The 25,789-nt window shown below is 47.0% G+C and overlaps 2 protein-coding genes across 2 annotated transcripts; both read right to left on the bottom strand.

The window, feature by feature from the left end:
- Positions 1–610: 610 nt before the first annotated feature.
- LOC117860275 (tryptophan decarboxylase 1) lies at positions 611–2,589 on the bottom strand. The gene has a single exon (XM_034743538.2). The coding sequence runs from the start codon at positions 2,342–2,344 to the stop codon at positions 797–799; it is 1,548 nt and encodes a 515-aa protein (XP_034599429.1). The 5' UTR covers positions 2,345–2,589; the 3' UTR covers positions 611–796.
- Positions 2,590–21,118: 18,529 nt separating this feature from the next.
- LOC117860289 (tryptophan decarboxylase 1) lies at positions 21,119–22,968 on the bottom strand. The gene has a single exon (XM_034743555.2). It carries the CDS (start codon positions 22,801–22,803, stop codon positions 21,265–21,267), a length of 1,539 nt encoding a protein of 512 aa, XP_034599446.1. The 5' UTR covers positions 22,804–22,968; the 3' UTR covers positions 21,119–21,264.
- Between the last annotated feature and the right edge of the window lie 2,821 nt (positions 22,969–25,789).

Here is a 25,789-nt window from a genome sequence, read left to right as displayed (position 1 = left end):
CGTTCGGCCCCGCTACGCTACGCTCTCTCTCTCTCTCTCTCTCTCTCTCTCTCTCTCTCTCTCTCTCTCCGCCTACCACGGGCCCCGCCCACCCCGCCGCGCTGCCCGCTCTCTCTCTCTCTCTCTCTCTCTCTCTCCCGAGCGTGATACAGGCGATGCGGCGGCAGCGTCCGTGTCCTCCAGCACCTGTAAAAGCCCTTCTGACAAGTGGGCCAACCCCTTTACTGCGTCCTTTGCAGACCGCCGCGGTGCGGTCAGCCTAAAGGTCTTTTTGGTTCACAAAATGCAAACAACTGTTCTATGAACGAATCCATGACAGAGGATATTCCTTAAGTATCAAGGGAGGAAAATGAGGTTCTAATTGATGGTTTTACTGAAAAGGAGGTTAGAGACCACAATAAAGCGTCGAGACCTGATGGATTCCTAGTAGAATTCTACCAAGTGTTTTGGAGTCTTATTAAGAATGACCTAATGGCCATGTTTAAAGAGTTCCACAACTACATGCTCCCTCTACATAGCTTAAATTTTGGGATTTTAAATTTAATCCTAAAACTTAAGGAGGTCAAAATGATACAACAGGCTAATTTGTATGCTAAATGTTAGCTACATGTAAGAGAAAGAAAAACCAACTCGATATATATTCGAAAAACCCCGTACATCATGTTTATACTCCGGGTCCATCATATCCTTCATACATTCATCACGAAAGGCTTTATTCGACGCCACCTTTCGGCATAATTAACAATAATTAAACCAACATAAATCTATAATAAGAAATAATCAATATTACTATGCTCTACATCTCTCCCTTGATGATCTCGGTGGTCGTTTTCTTGATGAGCTCCCACGCGCTTCGCACGTGCCTCTCCTCCTGCAGCGACGACCCCACAGCGAACCGCAGCACGAACTTGCCACCGATCGCCGTGTGCGCCAAGTAGGCCTTCCCTGTCCTGTTCAGGCGCTCCATGAGCTCGCGGTTGGCCTCCTCGGCGTCCTCCTCCGTCATGGCGCCTTGGGGCTTGATCCTGAAGCACACGAGAGCGAAGTTCCTTGGCACCACGACCTCGAACCGGTCGTCGGCGCGCACCGACTCCTCGAACATCTTGGCCATGGCGACATCGCTGCGGATGTGCTCCTGGAGCTTGGCGGACCCGTAGGTGCGCATGACCATCCATAGCTTGAGACCCCGGAACCGGCGACCGACGCCGACCTGCATGTCCTTGAGGTCGGTGACGGTGCCAGACTCGCTGGCGTCGTTCTTGAGGTACTCCGGGTTGGTCTCCAGCGAGTCGGTGAGCCGGTGCGTGTCGCGCACCCACAAGCATGTGCAATCCAGGCAGGTCATCAGCCATTTGTGAGGACTCATGCTGATGGAGTCGACACGCTCGACGCCGTCGAGGTGGTGCCGGAACTCCGGGCAGATGCACGCGCTGCCGGCGTAGGCGGCGTCGATGTGGACCCACGCATTAAACACAGCGGCGACATCGGCGATGGCACCAACCGGGTCGACGGCGTTGGAGGAGGTGGTGCCGACGGTGGCGCAGATGTAGGTCGGCACGAGACCGGCGGCGACGTCGGCCTCCATGATCTCGAGCAGCTTTGCCGGGTCGAGGCCGTAGTCGGTGTCCGCACCGGTCGGAATGGACTTGATGTTGGCAGGGTCGAAGCCGGCGAGGCGGCAGGCCTTGAAGAAGGTGGAGTGGGTCTGGTCGGCGGCGTACACGGTAAGCCTCGTGATCCCGGCGACGCCGTCGGAGCCGATCCGGCGCAGGGCGGCGTCACGCGCCGAGACGAGGGTGACGAGCATGGCCTCGCTGGTGGTGCCGAGGATGACGCCGCCGCCGGTGCCGCGGCCACCAGCGGTACGGTTCATGAAGCTCGCCGGCAGGCGCAGGAGCTGCGCGAGCCAGTCGAGCGCGAGGACCTCCATCTCGGTGGCGGCGGGGTTGGCCTGCCAGGTGAACCCGACGGTGTTCATCGCGGAGGCGATGAGCTCGCCGGCGATGGCGGCGGCGCTGTTGGTGGAGGGGAAGAAGGCGAAGAAGTTGGGGCTGGCCCAGTGCGTCATCCCCGGGACCACGGCCTCCCGGACCTCCTTCATGGCGATGTCGAAGGGTGCGGAGGATGTCGGCGGCACCGACTGGAGCAGGCGGCGGAGGTATCCCGGCTCCACGCCGGGGAGCACGGGCAGTGACTCGACGTTCTTGTAGTAGTCGTAGATGAAGTCGACGGACTTGTGGAGGTAGGAGCGCACGTCCTCGGCGTTCAACGGCTGGAAGCCGTCGTCGACGCCGGCAGCGCCGAACGCGGCGAAGGCGGCGGGGTTCGCGTCAATGCTGCCCATGTCTATGTATAAATTCAGTGACCGTCAATGACCAGGCTAGAAGAAGCTTGAGCTTGATCGAGCTGAGAGAAAGAAGAAGCTCCGCAGTTAGCTGGTAGCTGCTAGCTCCAATGGTGATAGAGATCGATGACTCGGGAGCTGGAAGATGTGTGGTGCGGTTGTGTCATGGGATGGGAGGGTGCTTTTATAGGCTGCGCCGGGCGACGACGACGGGGGAGGAGGAAGACGACGGGGCACATGGGCGTGGCTTGTGAAGCGGCGTAGCGAGATGGGCGTTTAACTGGTAAAGCCAGGGGGAGCACGGGTGGTAGGTGGGGGGTGGCCGGACACGCATCTGCACGCGGCGGAGGCGGCGTCATCGTCGTCGGTCGCGTCGTGCCGCCGTGGCCCGGGCCAGCTAGTCCCGTGGAAGAAATCACGCTACGGCCGGCGACGGCCCGCACGCGCGCGAGCTTTGTGGAATATGTGGCGGGTAGCAGGGATGCTGATTTGACACATGCTTGCCTTTGCCAGCGTCTGGCAGGGTCGAAGAATATAATGTAGTAGGTAGGGTGATCCGTTTGTTTAGGTTAGCTAAGTCAGCGGCCAAGCTTATGCCGTGTGTTTGCTTTTGAAGCATGGTCATCTATCCATGTTGCACTATGAGAAAGCTAAAAATTGCCGAGTGTATTTTTTTTGCCAAGTGTTTTTTTTCGAGCACTCGGCAAACAAGCTCTTCGCCGAGCGCCAAGCCAAAAACACTCGGCAAAAAAAAATACACTCAGCAAATCGGGGCTTTGCCGAGTGTCAAACAAAAAACACTCGGCAAACTACCCTCTTTGCCGAGTGTCAAAAAAGACACTCGGCAAATAGGGTAGTTTGCCGAGTGTCAAAAAAGACACTCGGCAAAGAGGGGGGTTTGCCGAGTGTTTTTTTTTGACACTCGGCAAAAAAATAATTTTTTTTGCTCTTTTCACCTTGAAATTTTTTCTACTCCCCATATACAACACGTGGTACTCCATGTTAAAATTTGGTATATTTTTGGATTTATTTGCTATATTTATTTAATTAATTGCATTTCAAGGAAATTTTTGGTATAAGTCAAATTTGAACTGCAAGTGATTCAAATTATGGAACAAAATGAGTAGAAAAATGATATTCATGTTATTTGGCTCAATTTGAGACCTGACCCATGAAATGAAAAGAAATTTCGAACATCTTGTTCAGGAAACACGACAATGAACGTGTGGCGGTAGTATTTTTAAATTGTAAAAAAAACAAGCAAAGTCTGAAAATCATGAGATTTGTAGTTATGTGATGATATAATACGTGGAAGCTGTGGAAAAAAATTAGGAAGGTTTTGCACATTTCATCATGTACGATAATTACAAACCGAAGCATATCAGAAGAAGAATAGTAACTTTGAGAAGGATTCGATAAAATTTAGAGTTGAAGTGACGGTCGAGTTCGGTTTGACTACAAAACTTTTTGTATAGTCAGTAGAGAACATATCTTATTTCGTGTGAAAATTTGGTATTTTTTTTGAAACTGTTGGATATTTTTAAAAATTTTTTTAAAAAAACTTTGCCGAGTGTCCTAGGGTAGACACTCGGCAAAGAAAAACTTGACCGAGTGCCCACCTAGGACACTCGTCGAACCTTTTTTTAACCCTACCGGCTCCGGCCGGCCCGGCCCACAAACACCACCCACCCCCCCCCCCCGCACCTTCTTCCTCACGCCGCCCCCGCCCCCCCCCCACCCGTGCCCCCCTCCTCCCCCTGGCCTCCCCTCACGCCGCCCCCTCCTCCTCCCCTAGCTCCCTCCCCCGGCGGCCCTCCCTCCCCCGGCGCACATCCTCCACTCCTCCTCCCCTTCCCTTCCCTCCCCTCCCCTCCCCTCTCCCTCCCCCAGCCGGATCTGGCGCCCCTAGCTCCCCTTTCTTCTGCGGCCAGATCTGGCGCCCTCCCGGCGGCGGGTCGTGGCGACCGGGGCGGCGGCGGCGGCGGGTCGTGGCGACCGGGGCGGTGGCGGCGGCGGGTCGTGGCGACCGGGGCGGCAGCTTCGGATCTAGCCGCGGGGCGGCGGCGGCGGCGGCGGCGTCCGTCACGGGCCACCTCATCCACGCCTGCCTCTTCCACGCCCCCGTCCGCAAGTCCGTGCCCCAGGTATGCCGCGGCAGATCTGGCGCCCTCCTTTCTTCCCCGGCTGCGGGGCGGCGGCGGGTCCAGGCGGCGGGTCCAGGCGGCGGCGCCGGGTCGAGGTGGCGGCGGTGCGTAGCGGCCGGCCGGTGGTGGTGGCTGGCCGGAGGTTGTTTTTTTTTAATTTTTCGCAAAAAATATTGCCGAGTGTTTTCTGGCCACTCGGCAAAGTCTTTGCCGAGTGCGCGACACAAAACACTCGGCAAATCCGTGTTTGCCGACTCAGAATTTGCCGTGTGCCGTTTGCCGAGTGTTACACTCGGCAAACGGTTTGCCGAGTGTTTTTAGCCCTTCGCCGAGTGCCCCTGGCACTCGGCAATGTTTCTGTTTCCCGTAGTGTTGTTAGGACTTAGGACAAGATTTATATTATTGAGATATAACCTAGGTTCGTTACTACACAAAGCATTTGTAAGGCCGGGTAAAAAGGCATTTGCAGTGGTGACTCCAACGCCCGCCCCTACTTTTCACAGCTAAAAATAGCTATTTGCACGGACAGGTGTCGACCCGCCCCTGCAAATGTTGTTTCCACGATGCTCAGCCGCCCTTGGAAACTAATTTAGAGATTAAAAAAGAAAAGCAAAAAATAAAAAATATCCGGCCGGCCCCTCGCATCCGCTGCTCTATGGTGCTCTTCCGACCGCTGCTGACCGCGGCTCATCCGGTCCTGGTGCTCGCAGCTCGTCCCAGCCTACCGCTCGCAGCTCTGCAACCCCCCACGCTCCGCTCCCCGCCTCCACGCTGCTGGCCGTTGAAACTTGCACCACCGGCCACACATCCCCCATCCCCACTGCAAGTTAACACCGCCACCTGCAGCCGGCCACCTCCACTGCTCTTCCATTCTCGTCCGACCGCTCTTGCTCACGGCTCACCCCGGTCTGACGCTCACTCCATCGCACCAGGAGCCACCCAGACCCACCCCCGCTAGGGCTCGCCAGCCGTGCTCGCGTCCCCGCGCCGCCACCTGCAGCCAGTCACCAAGCCACCAGATCCACTAGTGCTCATGCTCGTGCCAGTCGAGGCCAGGCCCGTCTCCCGCTCCGGTCGAGGCTTCACCCTGTTTGGTTGAGATATAACCATATCTAGGTTGTTGATCTGTTTGGTTGGATGAATGGTATGGAACAATTTTTCATTTGGTTCGAGTGAAGACGGCAAATGAAATGAGAACAAACTATTGTATCCGTTAAATTATACCTCACCGTCCACAAATATAAAAAAAATTTCAAGTTAATATTTTGTCCACAAATACAAAGTGCTCTGGCCCTATGGCATTATAAGTAGGTTCTAATCTAGCCAATCTTGAGCTGGCCCCATGCATGAGTGACATTGATTCACACCCTATCGAACATCTTTGTCGGGTGGGGATGGGCTGGTATGGCAACCATCCACCGTGTATCCATCCAACGAAACACGTGCAAATATGGATGGTCATCTCCCTGTTCATGTCCATTCATCCAACCAAACTCAACGGCAGGAACGTCTCCACACGTTGAAAATTACTCCTTCCGTTCCAAATTGTAGGTCGTTTTGGCTCTCTTAGGTTCATAGATATTATTATGCATCTAGATGCATAATAATATTTATGAACCTAGAAAAGTCAAAACGACCTACAATTTGGAACGAAGAGAGTAGTTACCTTGTAAGCAGCAACTTTTTGTAAGTTGTAACCATTGACCATTGTCAATATTCAAGTCACTACACAGTTTAAGCATCGTCATCTCTCGGTAAGCACAGTTACAATGTGGAAGAATCCCCATCTCAACCATTCACAGACATTTAACTTTCGTTTTCCAGGATAGCAAAACGTGCTCATACATGACTAACAGTTAACGTAAGATAAACTTCCAGTTTTGCTATTCTGTTGGACATGCCGATACATGCATTTATGCAGATCAAACCAATAGGGCAAACGATTCAATAGGCTGCATCGAAGTGTGTGCGTGTGTGTGTGTGTGTGTAACATTTATATTTCTTGCACGCTTCGGACATGTTGATCCTGCTGTGCGTCGTTGCCATAGTGCACATGCGTCATTTCGTGATATTTTCATTTAATTTTCTGAGCTGAGGCCACGGAGTCATTTCGTGTTACGTAGACCTGGGCAACAGAGAACTGCCCCGTTCGGCAGCGCTAGTTGTGCTGCCAGCGGCTGCAGCGCAGCTGCTAGCTGCTGCTTGTGGCTTCAGCCGGAAGAAGCCCAGCGCAGCAGCAGAAGCCCAGCGAACGGGCTGAACATCCGTGAAGCATCGATCGCAACGGCCATCAAAAGTCTAAAGTCTTCACCTACCAAGTGGTTCAACATCGTGATCTCAATTCTTGAAACTAAATTCAAGGATACATGAAGACAACAAAGCATGCGTCAATATATTTGAGTTGGTGAATGAAAGACGGCTTCTTAATGTAAAGTTGCATTTTGCGGTTTCATAGCCTCTTCCTCCCCCCCCCCCCCCTCCACGCTACCTCCTTTACTCGCTTCTACTCATTCCCCTGGAAGATCTTGGATATCGCGGGGATCTCGTCAGGAAACCGAGCAACGGCTGGAGCTCCCAGATCCACGCTTGGGATGCATGATTCCGTGTTCCCCCCGGCCGGATCCGGGCTTCCCCTGCGCGACGGCGTTGTTGGGCCAACGCACCGGCACCGGTCTGCCTTGCCTTGCGGCTGCTGCTGCAGTGATGGATGCTGTGGTGCGCCAGGGCGCCTCCGCTTGTGGTGCGGGTGGCGGCACAAGGCGGGCCTATCATGCTTGCATGGTGTCACGGCGGTGATGGCGCTGCCCGTGGGGGTAGGCCTGCCACCATGGTCGCTGCAATAGCGGTCCTGCGACGGCAGCATTCTTCCTCAGCACCAATGGTGATGGCTTTCTTCAGGGGCTGAAGATTCGCTCCTCCAGGGCCCTCGCATCGCTCCTTATAGGCGACTTGGGCTCGTCTGCAAGGACGGCGGTGGTGAGACTTTCTCTACTCCGAGTTCAGCTGCTGCGGTGGATTTGCGGTGGCACTCTTGGTGATGAGCCTCCGGCAATCTAATTCGGTATATTCGAGGCCGGATCCAATGTCTCCTTCCGGATCTTCACGGGGATATGCCGTTCCTACCAGTGCGTGGGTGAAAGGTCCTTGTTTGGTTTTGGTAATTGAGTGACAACCTAGGTGGACTAATGTGTTTAAGTGAAATACACAGGAAATTAGTCCACAGATAATTATGTGATGAAGGAGCTCATTGCATATGAGACATAACATGGAGTCATGTGACTAGGTGGAGAAGATTAAGATAAGACTTGGCTTGATGGACCGGTTGCAAGTGTGAAGGGCAAGTCAGAGGCTTTGAAGCGCTGGACCGCGTGGCGGGATGCTTGAGCAAAGACTTGGTGCTGATGGACCGATGCAAAAGAAAGTGAGGTCAAGATCGATGAACCAATATATCGCATGATGATATGAAGTGGATCATATCTTTTGTGATGGTGTTGGTGCATGTGTTGCATCAACATTGGAGCAAATGGAGTGAAATGTGCAAGGCAAAGGTATAGCCAATAGACATTTCATTTCACCGGTCATAGGTGTGTAGAGAAGTTTATGACCGGGTTTAGGATAGTTGGCCGTACCATCAAGAGGGGCAAACTTGTTTGTAAATCGGTCATCTAGTGCCACTTCAGCGATCTAACATTGCGATGTTGCTAGGATCGAGTGGTGTGGTGAAGAGAGTGGAAACCTTTTGAAAAATGTTTGTGAAAATGCTAACTCACTCACACATAATGTGGTACACTTGTGGAGTTGGCACATTTGCAAAGGGGTTGGAGAAATGGTCAAGAGGTGCTTACCGCATGTAAATTGACCGGATTAATAGGCGGCTAGATAGCCATACTATCAAGAGGGGTCAATTTTATTTGCTTGACAGTTCAATAATACCACTTTGCTCAAACATTTGCATTGCATGCATATGGACTAACTTAGTTTGAGGAAGTGAAGAAGATGAGAAGAAAAACGTGTTGGAAAAGAGCTCTGACTGTACAAGGGCGGACAGTCCGGCCCTAGGTGGTGGACGGTCATGCTAACTTAGACAGAGACGTGTTTTTGGTGTTAGAGGCAGTTTTTGTGAGGCGGACGGTCTGCCTCTATAGGGGCGGATGGTCCACAGTTTAGAAAGCGAGCTGAAATGTGTATCGCGGACGGTCCGTCCCTAAGGGGCAGACGGTCCGCCAGTCCCCAGTTTGCACGTGTTTTGAACTCCAACGGCTAGTTCGTAGAACGGCGGACTTTCCCTATCCGGGAAAGCCATTACAGCTCAGGAAAAAGGGGAAAACGGCTAGTTTGTCCCTCCCTCTATATATAGAGGAGTGGCCGGTCCTTGGGGCAGGTTGAGCACCTTGGGGATGTGTTGCCCTTGGTTGTGCTTGACTTGGGAGCCTTCTAACTCACTTGTGCTTGCAAGAGTGCGAATCGATTGCGAGTGAGTGCGATTCTAGTGCGTTGCTTTGTGAGATAGCATCGAGTGGCACTAGGTGTTCGTGTTGCAAGCCGGTGGTGCTTGTTACTCTTGGAGGTTGCCACCTCCTGGACGGCTTGGTGGCTTGTGGCTCTGTCGAAGCACGCAAGAAGATTGTGCGTGGCTCCAGAGAAGGCATTGTGAGGGGTATTGTGCTCACCCCGCGGGGATCATAAAGAGCAACTCTAGTGAAGCGTGTCGTTGAGTGTCCTCATCTTGTGTTGGTTGTGCGGCGCCCAGTATGGGCTAGGCGGGTGATGCCTATTAGCGCATGAACCTCCAAGTGAGTGAGCCGACACAACGGGGACTAGCTTGATGGCAACCAAGTGAACCTCGGGAGACAAATCACCGTGTCAACCTTGTCATCATCTTCTCAATGATTTGCTCTTTACATACACAAGCTCTTTACTTAGTTCGTATACTTTGTGTTTGTGTAGTTGCTCTAGTAACTAGTTTAGTTATAGAACTTGCTAGTTATCTTCTTGGCTTGTGTAGCTTAGAAGTAGATCCCTTGCGTAACTAGTTGGCTTGTGTAGCCTTGCTAGTTACATTGCTTAGTTTGTGTAGCTAAGTAATTTGAGCTCTCTAGTTTGGCTTGTGTAGCCGTGCTATTGAGCATTGCTAGTGAGCTTAGGCTTTGTGCATTTTGCTTCACTAGTTTGTGTAGGAGCTCCCCGGTGTGCTTAAAGAACTAGTTGCTCAAGTTTGTGTGACCTAGCAACCTAGACTTGTTTAGGTGAGCTTCCTATCCCGACACCTTAGTAGCATAATCAATTAATTGTTTAGGTGCTTGAAATAATTAGTAGAGGGGTGTAGTCTTGGCTAGACCGATAAGTTTAAAATTCTACATATCACACCGACAAACCGAAATAAATGTAGAATTTTAAACTTATCGGTCTAGCCAAGACTACACCCCTCTACTAATTATTTCAAGCACCTAAACAATTAATTGATTATGCTACTAAGGTGTCGGGATAGGAAGCTCACCTAAACAAGTCTAGGTTGCTAGGTCACACAAACTTGAGCAACTAGTTCTTTAAGCACACCGGGGAGCTCCTACACAAACTAGTGAAGCAAAATGCACAAAGCCTAAGCTCACTAGCAATGCTCAATAGCACGGCTACACAAGCCAAACTAGAGAGCTCAAATTACTTAGCTACACAAACTAAGCAATGTAACTAGCAAGGCTACACAAGCCAACTAGTTACGCAAGGGATCTACTTCTAAGCTACACAAGCCAAGAAGATAACTAGCAAGTTCTATAACTAAACTAGTTACTAGAGCAACTACACAAACACAAAGTATACGAACTAAGTAAAGAGCTTGTGTATGTAAAGAGCAAATCATTGAGAAGATGATGACAAGGTTGACACGGTGATTTGTCTCCCGAGGTTCACTTGGTTGCCATCAAGCTAGTCCCCGTTGTGTCGGCTCACTCACTTGGAGGTTCATGCGCTAATAGGCATCACCCGCCTAGCCCATACTGGGCGCCGCACAACCAACACAAGATGAGGACACTCAACGACACGCTTCACTAGAGTTGCTCTTTATGATCCCCGCGGGGTGAGCACAATACCCCTCACAATGCCTTCTCTGGAGCCACGCACAATCTTCTTGCGTGCTTCGACAGAGCCACAAGCCACCAAGCCGTCCAGGAGGTGGCAACCTCCAAGAGTAACAAGCACCACCGGCTTGCAACACGAACACCTAGTGCCACTCGATGCTATCTCACAAAGCAACGCACTAGAATCGCACTCACTCGCAATCGATTCGCACTCTTGCAAGCACAAGTGAGTTAGAAGGCTCCCAAGTCAAGCACAACCAAGGGCAACACATCCCCAAGGTGCTCAACCTGCCCCAAGGACCGGCCACTCCTCTATATATAGAGGGAGGGACAAACTAGCCGTTTTCCCCTTTTTCCTGAGCTGTAATGGCTTTCCCGGATAGGGAAAGTCCGCCGTTCTACGAACTAGCCGTTGGAGTTCAAAACACGTGCAAACTGGGGACTGGCGGACCGTCTGCCCCTTAGGGACGGACCGTCCGCGATACACATTTCAGCTCGCTTTCTAAACTGTGGACCATCCGCCCCTATAGAGGCAGACCGTCCGCCTCACAAAAACTGCCTCTAACACCAAAAACACGTCTCTGTCTAAGTTAGCATGACCGTCCACCACCTAGGGCCGGACTGTCCGCCCTTGTACAGTCAGAGCTCTTTTCCAACACGTTTTTCTTCTCATCTTCTTCACTTCCTCAAACTAAGTTAGTCCATATGCATGCAATGCAAATGTTTGAGCAAAGTGGTATTATTGAACTGTCAAGCAAATAAAATTGACCCCTCTTGATAGTATGGCTATCTAGCCGCCTATTAATCCGGTCAATTTACATGCGGTAAGCACCTCTTGACCATTTCTCCAACCCCTTTGCAAATGTGCCAACTCCACAAGTGTACCACATTATGTGTGAGTGAGTTAGCATTTTCACAAACATTTTTCAAAAGGTTTCCACTCTCTTCACCACACCACTCGATCCTAGCAACATCGCAATGTTAGATCGCTGAAGTGGCACTAGATGACCGATTTACAAACAAGTTTGCCCCTCTTGATGGTACGGCCAACTATCCTAAACCCGGTCATAAACTTCTCTACACACCTATGACCGGTGAAATGAAATGTCTATTGGCTATACCTTTGCCTTGCACATTTCACTCCATTTGCTCCAATGTTGATGCAACACATGCACCAACACCATCACAAAAGATATGATCCACTTCATATCATCATGCGATATATTGGTTCATCGATCTTGACCTCACTTTCTTTTGCATCGGTCCATCAGCACCAAGTCTTTGCTCAAGCATCCCGCCACGCGGTCCAGCGCTTCAAAGCCTCTGACTTGCCCTTCACACTTGCAACCGGTCCATCAAGCCAAGTCTTATCTTAATCTTCTCCACCTAGTCACATGACTCCATGTTATGTCTCATATGCAATGAGCTCCTTCATCACATAATTATCTGTGGACTAATTTCCTGTGTATTTCACTTAAACACATTAGTCCACCTAGGTTGTCACTCAATTACCAAAACCAAACAAGGACCTTTCACCCACGCACTGGTAGGAACGGCATATCCCCGTGAAGATCCGGAAGGAGACATTGGATCCGGCCTCGAATATACCGAATTAGATTGCCGGAGGCTCATCACCAAGAGTGCCACCGCAAATCCACCGCAGCAGCTGAACTCGGAGTAGAGAAAGTCTCACCACCGCCGTCCTTGCAGACGAGCCCAAGTCGCCTATAAGGAGCGATGCGAGGGCCCTGGAGGAGCGAATCTTCAGCCCCTGAAGAAAGCCATCACCATTGGTGCTGAGGAAGAATGCTGCCGTCGCAGGACCGCTATTGCAGCGACCATGGTGGCAGGCCTACCCCCACGGGCAGCGCCATCACCGCCGTGACACCATGCAAGCATGATAGGCCCGCCACCATGGTGTGATTAATTTTAGAAAGGACTATTCACCCCCCCCCCTCTAGTCCGCCATCTCAACCCTACAGTGGGTTCGAGCAACCTTGTGCTCGGATCCTGCGACCGACACCCTTCCAGTCGGACCTCATCAGATGTGTGATAGGGTGGTAGTATGGTCGGACCTCATCAGATGTGCGACAGGGTGGCATCATGATGGACTTGGTGTGGTGTTGGCCATGACACGACACACACATCTAGGCCTTGCCACGACCGGCCCCTATCCTAGAGCGATGGGCGTGAGGCGCGGCCGTGGCGGATGGCTCTTGATAATGATGGCCTGCAGTCACAGGTGTGGTCGACACCATCAGCAGCTCGGTGAGGTACCTTTCGTACTTTCTTGCTTAGGCTGCTGCTGACATGGTGTGGTGGAGGTCATGGTGAAAGCCTTGTCGGTGACGCCTGCGGGTGCCACTACCTCCTTAGAGGCGACTTGTTTGCACCTTCCCTATGGTCATGTTTTGATTCTCCGGGTGTAAACCCAGCCCAATACTCGGGCCGATGATGATGGTGCTATTGGCGTCATGTTCTTCATGAAGGCGTCGTCTTGGAGATCTATATGGTGTTTCGGCATTCTCTGTTCATGCTTGGATGCTCGTGGGTGATCTTTCTACATCACTTTGAGGTTACCTTTGGAGGAATATATTAGCTGTGATTTATTAGCGTGGCATGAGGACATAAATGAGATTGTTCGTTTGACGAGCAGAGCAATGGAGGCTTTGGACATTTTTCGTCAAGAGTGGATGGATAAGCAATATTAGACATTGCTTATAATTATTCACTTTTCTTCCTCCTTTTATTTTTTCTTTTAATGATCAGCTATTGAGCTGAAGACTCTATAAGAATTTGGTTGTGTGTGTTTATCACAGATGCCCGATGCATTTCCATTTTCTAAAAAAAAAAGCTTGTACCTTTTAAATGTTGTAAGTGATTAGTGGAAATTGATGAAACTTGTGGAGATAAAACACATGCCGCCTTCATGAGAGTTTCATTCATTTCCAAATATGTTGGAAACGTTCAAACTCCAACGCTGAGAATGATCTTAGTTACGGAGACAAATTCCCACCAAAAAGCAAAATATCCTGCAATTGAAATTTAGACTTTACAACAATATAGAGCCATTAGACACCATATGCTTCTAAGTTACCCACCTCTGGCGATATGTTAACTAACGGCACAAATTTACATCTAAATTACCAATATTTGTCATTATAAAGAATAATCTTCTTAATCTATATCTAAATTATGTATGCTACTATCAAAACAAATAACCTAAAATTTCTCATATATAAGTTTCTAAATTACTATTTTGCTATTACATATGAACAATAACTAAAACTCTTTTACCTGTAATAATTTTGGACTAATCCTTTTCGTTGAGAAGGTTGAAACCGGAACTTTATCCATTATCAAAAAAAATTAACTTAAAGCCAAAATAGTGCATGCCACCACATGCATATACATGCAGGGAACAATGAGTGTATCAAGTTATATGCTTTATAAATTGTAAATATGTTTCCTTGATGAGTTATGTACCAATGAAAACAACAATACATGTTAACTATAATACACAGTGACAAAATTATGTAAGTTTCTACTCAATGACATATTACTCTAGAAAAAAAGTACTACTATCATAGTTCTTTGATAGAGAAAATTCAACATGCATCTCGGGGCAAGTTGCATTGAAACGTCAAAGAGGTAGAAATACTATCTCTACTAATTGATGGATGTTTATTTGATTTATGTGCCCCAAAATACATTGACAAAATAGTATCAAGTTGTATCTCATTTACCTAAGATCATTAAATTTCCACTATCGTATTTCCACTAAGATCCTAACATGAAGATAAATTATACATCAAATTGTATCACCTTTCCCTTAGATGATGACATGAAAGACAAGTTGTATCACATCTACCAATTGTTGTGATATAATATTTATACTATCTAACTTTCGGGAAAGACAAATAATATATGATCATAACATTTCTTCCCATATGATTTTTACTTTAATATAGATCTTCATGGATATAATAATTTTGCTACGAGTACGCTATAGTTAACATGTAAGAACAATCCTTAATGGATAGGTTCCGCACAAACGTAGCTAGTTTAACATCAGTGTAGACATGAATCATGCCTTTTTTTATTCCTCGGAAAAGTTTGATGCCTTTTGAATTGGGAAGACTACTGAACTAAGATGGTCTCTTTCGAACACATTATGTTTGTCACATACTATTTGCTAAGGCGATTAAAGTAGATTGCACTTTCCGTCATGTATTCTTGACTAGTTGTGTAGCAGTAATCCTGTATTGACCTGATCCGATCCCCCTAGTGAATACCACAAGCATATTCTCCAGAACTTTTTATGCAAGACCACGTCCCTAGGACAACATTGGAACACTTGCGGCGTTTGACTATTTTGACTGAATGCCTACAACTCATTTTATACATAAACAGTATATTTATCAAATTGAAGTAATTAAGCTCTCTGATTCGATTTGACATCTCAAATATAAATAAAAATATGGTCTTGTAATGGTCAGAGCTCATATTTGAAGTAAAAAACAGTATACATGAAAATTAACATCGGTTGAATTTGTGTCCAACGGCAAGGAAAAATGAAGCCATGACCAAGAAATTAAAAATGTCACTTTCGTGGTAGTTGTTCGGGCATTCGGCTTGGACCCTCCTTGTTTGCTGGAGAACTCTTCTTGTACGGATATATATATTAACGGCGTGTTGAACACTTCTTTCTAAAATGACACTACACACTTTGCATCCAAATGCATGAGAAACGGTTGATTTCCTCCCTTCATGCTTGAACACGCCGCAAATTTTTGGTCGTCAATTTTTTAGCAAGAAGCTAAGGTGATATATAGCTAATACATATGATGATGACCAATGGAGTTAAAGTAGTAACAAACTGCTATGGTTAATATTTTATTACCTGCTCCATATATACAAAAAAAGAATGTAATATATTCGATATATTATCTGCACACCACTGTGCTCAATAGATTATTCTAGGTAATTAGCAGAATTATGCCTAATCGATGTTCGACACTTTTATTCCAGGATTTTTTTTCTTTTCAGGGCCTAATATATTTCATTTTGAATTTCATTCCCTTGCACATGTGCGCTAAAAGATAAGTACTTTCTATCTCAAAAGGACTGGGAAAAAGGGCACCGATGTACACTTCCCATCAAGCATGCACATTGCAAGGTCAACACTTGTAAATGAAGCTGCACTTACATATACTGATCATGCATGTCCTTTCAACCCTGTTCATCTATCTGCAATGAAGTGTCCTAGCTAGCATGCACTAATTGTGTTAATAAATCACATCTTAAAGTACTCCTGGTAGGTTAAGATGGTCATTATGCTCTAATAAGTATGGAGTGTAAATAAAAGCTAATCTTTTCCTTTGAGAAAAGGAATTCTAAAGTAAAAAGAAAAAGGTTTATAAGAGAAAGGAAACTCTTCACAGGAAGTAGTGCAAATGTCATGTGGACAGTGCCTTTGCCGCATCGCAAGCGACAAGTCAGTCCATCGAAATCGCCACCAACAATGTCTCATCGAGGCAGCTTCAATATTTCTTCATTTCACGTCAACCACATGTACTTTGGCAGTCTTGAATTCCCGGTTCTCTTTTGTTTTTCCTTCAATCTCGCTCTATTCTTCCACAAACAATGCCGGATGTTAGCTGCTGGATTGACCCATTGTCTGCATGCAGTCTGAACACCACTCCGTATGTGCACAGTACAACTTCCAGACGCACCCCGATGTTACTACATGACTTTTCTCCGAGAAATAGTCTATGAATAGTGTGTGCTATTCGTAGAATTAAGACGGTCCAACTCTTTAGTAGTCCTTTTTTTTTGTAATTCTTTGAAGAAGTCCTTATTTTAATTGGCATTTCACTTGAATTTCTCATATTATGGCTGGCATTAGTTCACACACGGGCAATGGTGGATGGGAGGTTTTTTGGCAAATTTTTGTTTCAAGTTAGGGTCGGGACTTCGGTCAGCAGGGTATAAAAGATGAGCAGGCAGCCATGTTTTTGTTCACACGCACGTTTTTCTTTTCCATGTACATGTATATTTGGTCCGGTCAACCAGCTGTGATGTCTGGGCCTGGGAGGTCATGCGTGATGCGTTTGCCTCGGTGCCGGCTGCTTTCGGCAAGCAAAACAAGCTACACGTCGGTTGCGTTGGGCATCTGCAACCGCGCGAGGGCTCCGACGACTTCAAGAAACGGCGCTGGCTTTGGTCAGATTATGCGTTGATCCGGTGAGAGCGACTGCGTGTGAAGCAGTTTTGCATTGGCTTCAGGCTTCAGCCAGATGCTATTAATTATGCTCTGAAGTTTTCTTCTCACGACTTCACTTCCTTTCTGTGAGTGCACACACGTGAGTTCAAGATGAGTTGTTTGTTCACCGTCGTTTGCCGTTGCCAACGACTTCACTTTTCACCGGCAGCCATCTAAAGAAAAAAAAATGTTACTCTAACACGGAGGAGTTTAACCCTATACCTAATTCAATTCAAAAGCTAGGGTACGTCCAAGCTAGCTCGAATCTCTGAAGAAGAAGCTAGCAGCAGCCCTACGACGTTGTCGGTCGACGACCTGCAGCTTCTTCGTTCTTTCGTGTTTATTATTTTACTTGGTCGTACAGTAAAAATTTCTTCATTAATTAGCCGGCTGGTCAAGCGTGGACGACAGAAATTACCAGCTACCATGCAATGGTTCATGAGATGCAAATGCTGACTACTCGGTCGCCAGCGAAATTTCTTACCGATCGACAAAATTCACCTAGTTGACTGGGTTACTGCTCCTTCTCTAGCTCCCAGGTATAAACGGAAGGCCTGCTCGGTAGGTGGCAGAAGACCATGCCTGGTAAAGATATATCTATGGATGATGCATGCATATACGTGAGCAAAAGTGTCGGATTATATATAGATTGACCGAGGCAAAGACATACGTGGCACGCATGAGACATAGTAGAACTTCAAGATCGATCATCAAGTCTAAACAACCTGTACCTTTTCTGTAATGCAAGAATCTGACAAACAGATCCGCATTCTGAAGATAAACTGCACTACTCTTTCAACAATACCTGATGTCCTGATGACATTAACATTGCAAGAGCTCCTATCTTTTTCCTACAGTGGATTACAGTTTTGCCGTTGCCAACGACAACTCACTTTTCACCAGCAGCCATCTAATGAAAAATGTTACTCCATATATACTTTCTACCAAAAGGATGAATGGAACCATATAGAGAACTAAAGTCAAAAGTGTACGTCCAAGCTAGCTAGAAGCCTAGAATATAATCCCAAAAGACCAGCTGGTTCATTCTTTTTTGTTACTACTTTGATTTACTTAGTTAATTAGCTAGGGTACACATTTCTTCATTAGCCAGCTTGTCAGCGTTATTAGCTGGACGCGTGAAAGACAGTAATTTCAAGGTCGTAGCGATGCAATGGTACGGTTCATCAGACGCAAACGCTGACGTACTGCTCGGTCGCCAGAGAAAGTTTCTTACCCCCAAAAGTCACCTAGTATACCTGATTGTTACTGCTCGTCGTTCTCTCCACAAACACAGAAGGCCTGCTCGGTAGGTGGGAGAATTCCACTAGCCGTTCTTGGCAAATATCTAATGGATGATGCAAGCATATATTAACCGTGGTAATTTTGAAGGTCATATGTTAGACCGGAGAAAGTCCCGTGTTAGCCCATGTTCACAAAAGAACCATGCGAGATCGATAATATCTCGATGTGTCATTACTTGTTGATCAGAATCGGATTGCCAAGTCAAAGCTTGTGAGCTACAACTGGATAGGTTCTTGGTCTCGATATGGCAGGAACGTTTTGTCACAAATTAAAGGTCCGTACAAACAGTTCGGAGCAGTTTCTTGTACTAATCGGTTTCGGAGCAGTTTCTTGTACTAATCGGTTTCTAAACCAGTTGTGATAATAAAAGGTTTTACCTTAACCGAGCATTATGGAAAAAATACTTGTATTTTTAAGATTAAGAACCTTTTGTAATAATTAGTCAGTTCTGCAATGTTTTATATGTAAATTATTGACACTATATATATCCCAAATTATTGTTTAGCTGTCATGATTTGAAGACCAACTTTAGGTTTTCTTTATGTGTGGCACAATGATGAAGATGGCACAGCAAGTACTAGATCTACTCGCAAAAAAAAAAAAAGGTACTACATTATCAGGAGCCCAGATAATACAGTTTTGATATAGTCCTTCTGAACTTCTAGCAATATGATTGGTTTGGCAATAATGTTAAAAGTGGCATAAGACTTGTTTCATGGATGCAATTCCATATCTTGAATTGTTTATATTATTATTCTATATCGATGTGACATCTCAATGTTGTAATAATACCATAAATTAGTCAACTACAAACCCCCGACGGTCCAGTTCAGAAATCAGTATCTTGAATTGGATGTAAGAAATTTTGTAGAAAATAAAAAGTTCGGTTCATGCGGGAATCAGACAAGCACTCCTGAAGGTAAACTGCATTGCCCTTTCATCAAAGCCTAATGAATTACTAACTCTAGTTTCAAAGACAAAGATATTGACTTTAATTTATTCCTCCTTTGATAGCTAGAAACGCAAAGAATAAACATCCCGATCCAAACACGAAAATAGGACTAGCGTAGTACTTCCTCCTTTCCAAATTGTAGGTCATTTTAGTTTTTCTAGAGCAAAATTTACGTATTTAGAAAAGATAAAACAATCTACAATTTAAAACGGCGGGAGTAGAAGCATAAAATGCAACATGAAAATTAATAATGTTCGACATTGTAGCAGTAGCTATTAAAACTTTTTTTTCCAGGCATCCGCATACCTGATACAATTGCATTATGTTACTGCTGGGAAATTGGAATGCATGCATTTTTGAAGGAATTTCGTAAGAAACCTCTCCATTTCACTAAGAATCGGGCACACCTACGCGCGTTTGGAACATTAACTGTAGATATATTCCCCTTTAAATAATAACCTGAATTACATTATCCCTTCTTAGACAACCATATCTCTTCAACAAAGATATTGGCCTTTTAGAAAAACAATAAAGAACCTGTTGAGACACCGGTTTTTAACCAGAGTCAATAATCGTGGATAAGGTTCTGATAGCTGATGAAGGAGAGAGAAAAGAGACTGAAGTTGGCGCCGTGTTGACCAAGTATGGCCGTTGTTGACCATGATTCCAGAAGCCGATAGAAGACCAAGCGGGTCCAGTCCGAAGCGAAATCTACTCCACAAAATAAGGGAAAGTGTGGAGATATATCTTTAGTAGTTTTAGAAATACCTGTAATAATTTATGTTGTATCTTACTACGATTCTTGCTTGCTCCTGGGTATAAATATAAACCCATGAGCCTTATAGAATCAATCAATACAACCTTTCGACGCCATGCCACCAAAATCTTAGGAGTAGGAGTAGAGTAGATTCGACGAGTTCCTTCTAGCGCGCAAGGCTGCATCGGCTTCGATCTCGGGCGAGCTTGTATGTACCGACACCTGATCATTAAGACCTCTATCAGAACTTTCTAAGTTAAGTCTCATATTCTGATATTGTTGTATGGCTAGTTATCTAGTTATCTTAGATTGCAAGTAGAACTTTCTAGGATTTATCTAATATTTTGCTTGTTTTCAACGTTGCTCAAGTTATCGAATGGTTTAGATCTGGCTAGGTTGTCTTCATCGGCTCCCTTGCCTTGTTTAAATGTTCACAGTTATCAGATCGTATCGACCGGTAGATTTTGCATGGTTTCACTACTTTATATATACTAGGTTTGATAGATCTTTAGCTCTGCCCCTTGTATTGCTAACCGTCAGGCTTCTAACGTCAGCATGCTAACATTGAGAGTCGATGCTTCGGTCGGATCTTATCCGAATCTCGCGGAAGCATGATGACGTCATCGAGCCGATAGGGGCGCATGCGAGGTCTTGCTGCCGCGAGCCTGTCTGTTAAGATTAACGGGTCGACGTTAATGCTCTCTCACCATATTACCTTGTCTAAGTTTAATGCACAGTCATGACATTGATTAGATTTTGTTACCTTAATCGGCTTGTAAGCAGTACGCAAGAGACATTTGGTGATTATGCTCTAGTCCTTTATGTTGATAGATTGAAGTTAATGCTCTCTCATTCGTGTTGCCTTGTCTAAGTTCCATGCCCTTATCAAGACATTAATTAAGATTTGTTAATGTATCTAGCTTGTGTATGGTTAGCATCGGCTGGTCTTTGTCATTACGTTCTAATCTTTTAAGTTAGTAGATTAATGCCAATACCTTCTCATTCGTGTTACCACACTTATCAAGATATTGGTTAGATCCGTGAGCTTATCTGATAAGTACGTAGTTAACAAGGGCTCCCTTTTAGGTTGTTATATTACAATGCTTTATCTTAGCACCTCAGCTGACATAGCCGATGGCACATCTCATTAATGTTTTATTTACACCACATGCTTATATTAAATATCTATTTATCGTGATGTTTATTGTAAGAACTTCTACCCATGAGTTCGAATGGCTTTGCCGCCAATCAGCTCAGGACATTAACTGTGTCTATTTCCCTTTCAATAATACCTAGAATTACATTACCTCTTCTTAGACAACCATATCTCTTCAACAAAGATATTGTCCTTCATTGGAACTTCCAGAAAATCAACAAAGAATCAAACATATGTGTTCTATACTTGCATATTCTAGTCCACAACGATCTAATCCTGCATGATCTCAGCGGTCGTCTTCTTGATGAGCTCCCACGCACTCCGGACGTGCCTCTCTTCCTGCAGCGACGACCCCACCGCGAACCGCAGCACGAACTTGCCGCCGACCACCGTGTGCGCCAGGTACGCCTTCCCGGTCCTGTTCAGGCGTTCCATGAGCTCATGGTTGGCCTCGTCGGCGTCCTCCTCCGTCATGCCGCCGTGAGGCTTGATCCTAAAACAGACAAGGGCGAAGTTCCTCGGCACGACGACCTCGAACCTGTCATCGGACCTGACATTTTCCTCGAACATCTTGGCCATGGCAACGTCGCTGCGGATGTGCTCCTGGAGCTTGGCGGCGCCGTATGTGCGCATGACCATCCAGAGCTTGAGCCCCCGGAATCGGCGGCCGACGCCGACCTGCATGTCCTTGAGGTCGGTGACGGCGCCGGAGTCGCTGGCGTCGTTCTTGAGGTACTCCGGGTTGGTCTCCAGCGAGTCGGTGAGCCGGTGCGTGTCGCGGACCCACAGGCAGGTGCAGTCGAGGCACGTCAGCAGCCACTTGTGCGGGCTCATGCTGATGGAGTCGACGCGCTCGACGCCGGCGAGGTGGTGCCGGAACTCCGGGCAGATGCACGCGCTGCCGGCGTAGGCGGCGTCGACGTGCACCCACGCGTTGAACAGCGCGGCGGCGTCGGCGATGGCTCCGACGGGGTCGACGGCGTTGGAGGAGGTGGTGCCGACGGTGGCGCAGATGTAGGTCGGCACGAGGCCGGCGGCGACGTCGGCCTCCATGACCTCGAGGAGCTTCGCCGGGTCGAGGGCGTAGTCCGTCTCCGGGCCGGTGGGGATGGAGCGGATGTTGGCCGGGTCGAAGCCGGCGAGGCGGCACGCCTTGAAGAAGGTGGAGTGGGTCTGGTCGGCGGCGTAGACGGCGAGGCGCGGCAGGCCGGCGACGCCCTCCGACCCGCTCCGGCGCAGCGCGGCGTCGCGCGCGGCGACGAGCGTGACGAGCATGGCCTCGCTGGTGGTGCCGAGGATGACGCCGCCGCCGGTGCCGCGGCCGGCGGCGGTGCGGTTCATTAAGCTCGCGGGGAGGCGGAGGAGCTGGGCGAGCCAGTCGAGCGCGAGGACCTCCATCTCGGTGGCGGCGGGGTTGGCCTGCCAAGTGAACCCGACGGTGTTCATCGCCGAGGCGATGAGGTCGCCGGCGATGGCGGCGGCGCTGTTGGTGGAGGGGAAGAAGGCGAAGAAGTTGGGGCTGGCCCAGTGGGTCATGCCGGGGACGACGGAGGCCCTGAGCTCCTTCATGGCGACGTCGAAGGGGGCGGAGCTGGTGGGCGGCGCCGCCTGCAGCTCGTTCTGCAGGTACCCCGGCTTGACGTCGGGGAGCACGGGCAGGGACTCGAGGGACTTGTAGTAGTCGGAGATGAAGTCGACGGCCTTGTGGAGGTACGAGCGGACGTCCTCGGCATTCAGCGGCTGGAAGCCGCCGGCGGCCTCGTCGCCGAAGACGGAGAAGGCTGCCGGGTTGGTGTCCAAGCTGCCCATGGCGTTAGCTTGAGATCGATCGAGAGCTGTGGATGTAGGAAATGGCGCTAGTGACGGACCAATTAAGAAGCTGATCGATCGAGGCGAGCTCTGAACTCTTTGGTGAGAGCAGAGAACTAGCTGGTTGCTTTGTATGCTTTTGCTTGGTGATGAGAAACTAGGGAGTGTTAGGGTTTGCTTATATAGGAAGCGGTGTGGAAGCGGCGTGGCGAAGCGGGCGTTGCGCGGGTAAAGGGCGTTTCGCACGTGCGCGACGAATCACGGCCTGGCAGCCTCCAACTAACGCGGTTCCCGGCATCCAGGAAAATTGTGTTGAACACATGTGCCTCAGCATGCATTTCAATTATACAAGAACCTACATCTATAATTTTGTCTAAAAAGTTTAAGTTATTATGCATGGAGAAAGGTCAACTGTTGATTTTTAGAGTTTAGAAGTTTATATGATGATTATTTTTTATATTTAATATGAGGTAATTTTAAATTTACATCTAGCTCGCGAGGTAACGAGCTGGTTCGAGCCATTAACGAGCCGAGAGCCATTAACGAGCCGAGACGAGCCAGCCTTTTTACTCGTTTTTGTTAACGAGCCAAGCCGAGCTAGCTCGTTAGACTAACGAACGAAACCGAGCCGAGCCGAGCTTGCTCGGCGTCCAGCCCTACCGGCAACCTACCGAGGGATACACTGAGGTACAAGATTGGTTGGAGAGGTTTTGTCGAGATCGGAACTCGAAGGTGAACACAGACATGATTTAGACATGTTCGGACCACTATATAGCGTATTATCCTAGTCATGTTTGGAGAATTGTATTGCATTGGGTTGTGTGATGCTTTAGAGGGGTCTCTGCCTCGTCTTATATATCTAGGGAAGGGTTACAGGTTGTTTGTTACAACTAATCAGTTAAGACATGATAAGTTCTAATCTTATTACATAGTACTTTCCATCTACACAACTAGTTCTATCTCTTGATTAGGTACATCGTCCTGCATGTTAGATACGCCAGGATGTTCTACCCTATCCGGAGTAGTCCATGCCACGTTATTAGACCCATGGATGTAGATCCGTCACGTCACATCAAGGAGGATCTCAGACCATTGATTTATCTAGCAATAGCGATACAGTTGTTTAAGTTTGTATTCCTTCTGATTTTCTCTGTAAGTGTTCCGAAACTTCGTGATTATTAACAAAGCCCATGTAATGTAGAGATGAAGCATTGTGTGACCTCTTCTGCAGTTTTCCTTAAAAAAACATATCACCTAGTATTTAATTACTCCCACATTCCCACTACTATAAACAATGAATTTGTCATCATATCATATCATATCAAGATATATAGGTCCTGTTTGTATACGCTTTTCCTAGCCACGCTTGGATTATAATCTAAGTGAAAATTTCTCGCTTCTCGCTTTTCGCTTCTCGTAGTTCAAATCGTTGAAGCGGCTTACCACGTAAGCGAGAATCGGTGGAAATAAGCAAAGCGTTTGACGGGATTCTCGCTTATTTCCACCGATAAGCTGCTTATAAACGGATACAAACGGGGCCATAATCGATTCAGGTATTGATGCTGCGTTAGCGTCGTGTGCATTCCATGATTGAGCAGACAAATTAAAATAGAACAATAATCGATACGTGCATGCACGCGGCGCACCGCGCGCGTCAGATGACAATAAACAACTCAACACGTGGAGCCCGCGGGCATCTGACTGCTTTGTTAAACTCGTACATAGCATATCAGTAACACAGATGCAAGCTGCTGATGAATTGACCCATCCTAGTGTGCGCTCCTGTATATAAAGTCCAGATACGACAAGACTTTCATTTTATTTGTACAACAAAAAAATATGTTATGTGTCCACAAACAAGCTACTGAACCATGCATATATATCTAGCCATGAGTCGGTTCCTTGTTAATTATTACTCTCTCCATTTCAAATTATAGGTCGGTATAATTTTCTAGATTCATAAATTTTGCTTAATCTAAATGCATAATAAAAATTATAAATTTAGAAAAAACTAAATGATCTATAATTTTGGACAGATCAAGTATATATGGCGCTTGGTACAAGAACCAACACATTTGCAAGGACACTGGTGCCGCTTCTACATGCCATCTCGTAGCTTCATTGAAGCGATTTAACAAACAACGTCTATAAACAACATCTATAATGCATCGTACAAACATCTATAATGCATCTATAACATTATTGTACGAAGTGAATTGATGAAAGTTGCTGTTTAATTTCGATGTCATGCATGACGTCGTACTGCTGGCCAGGCAGCACCAGCTAGCATGAAGCATGTGCGTGAGGATAGCTAATTAGCTAGTGCAATATTCTAAGCTATACTAGTATTAATTACTCCCACAATCCCACTACTATAAACAATGAATTTGTCATCATGTCATTTGATATATATATATATATATATATATATATATATATATATATATATATATATATAGTCGATTCAGGTAACAGTTGTTGAGCAAGCATGGTGTGCATTCCATGATTGAGCAGACAAATTAAAATAGAATAATCAATAGGTGCGACACATCCTTCTTGAAACACGACGTTGGACTTGAGGATGACAGATGGCATCGAAATCACCAGGGGATCGTTGCCGAGATTCCCTGCTTGACGCACCAGCTATCAGCTATCGGTGTTTATACCAGTAACCTACCAAGGCATACCCGAAATAGAAGATTGGTTGGAGGGATTTTGTTGAGATCAGAAACTCGAAGGTGAATACAGACACGTTCGGACCGCTAAATAGCATATACCCTACATCCTATTTGGATAATTGTATTGAGTTGTGTTGTGTTGTGTAATGCTTTAGAGGGATCTCTATCTTACCTTATATATATACAGAGGTAGGGATACAGGTCAGTTGTTACAAGAATCCTAGTCGGTTAAGACCTGATAAGTCCTATTCTTATTATATAATACTTTCTATCTACCCAACTAGTTCTATCTCTAGCATGATCAACTA

The sequence above is a fragment of the Setaria viridis genome, chromosome 6 (genome assembly GCF_005286985.2).
Source record: "Setaria viridis chromosome 6, Setaria_viridis_v4.0, whole genome shotgun sequence".
NCBI classification, from domain to species: Eukaryota; Viridiplantae; Streptophyta; class Magnoliopsida; order Poales; family Poaceae; genus Setaria; species Setaria viridis.
The sequence above is the reverse complement of the archived record's forward strand: the minus strand, read 5'-3'. Positions and strand labels throughout refer to the sequence as shown.

Bases quoted from the DNA above. Each gene is read 5' to 3' on its own strand.
- LOC117860275 (XM_034743538.2), bottom strand. From the start codon at position 2,344: ATGGGCAGCATTGACGCGAACCCCGCCGCCTTCGCCGCGTTCGGCGCT.
- LOC117860289 (XM_034743555.2), bottom strand. From the start codon at position 22,803: ATGGGCAGCTTGGACACCAACCCGGCAGCCTTCTCCGTCTTCGGCGAC.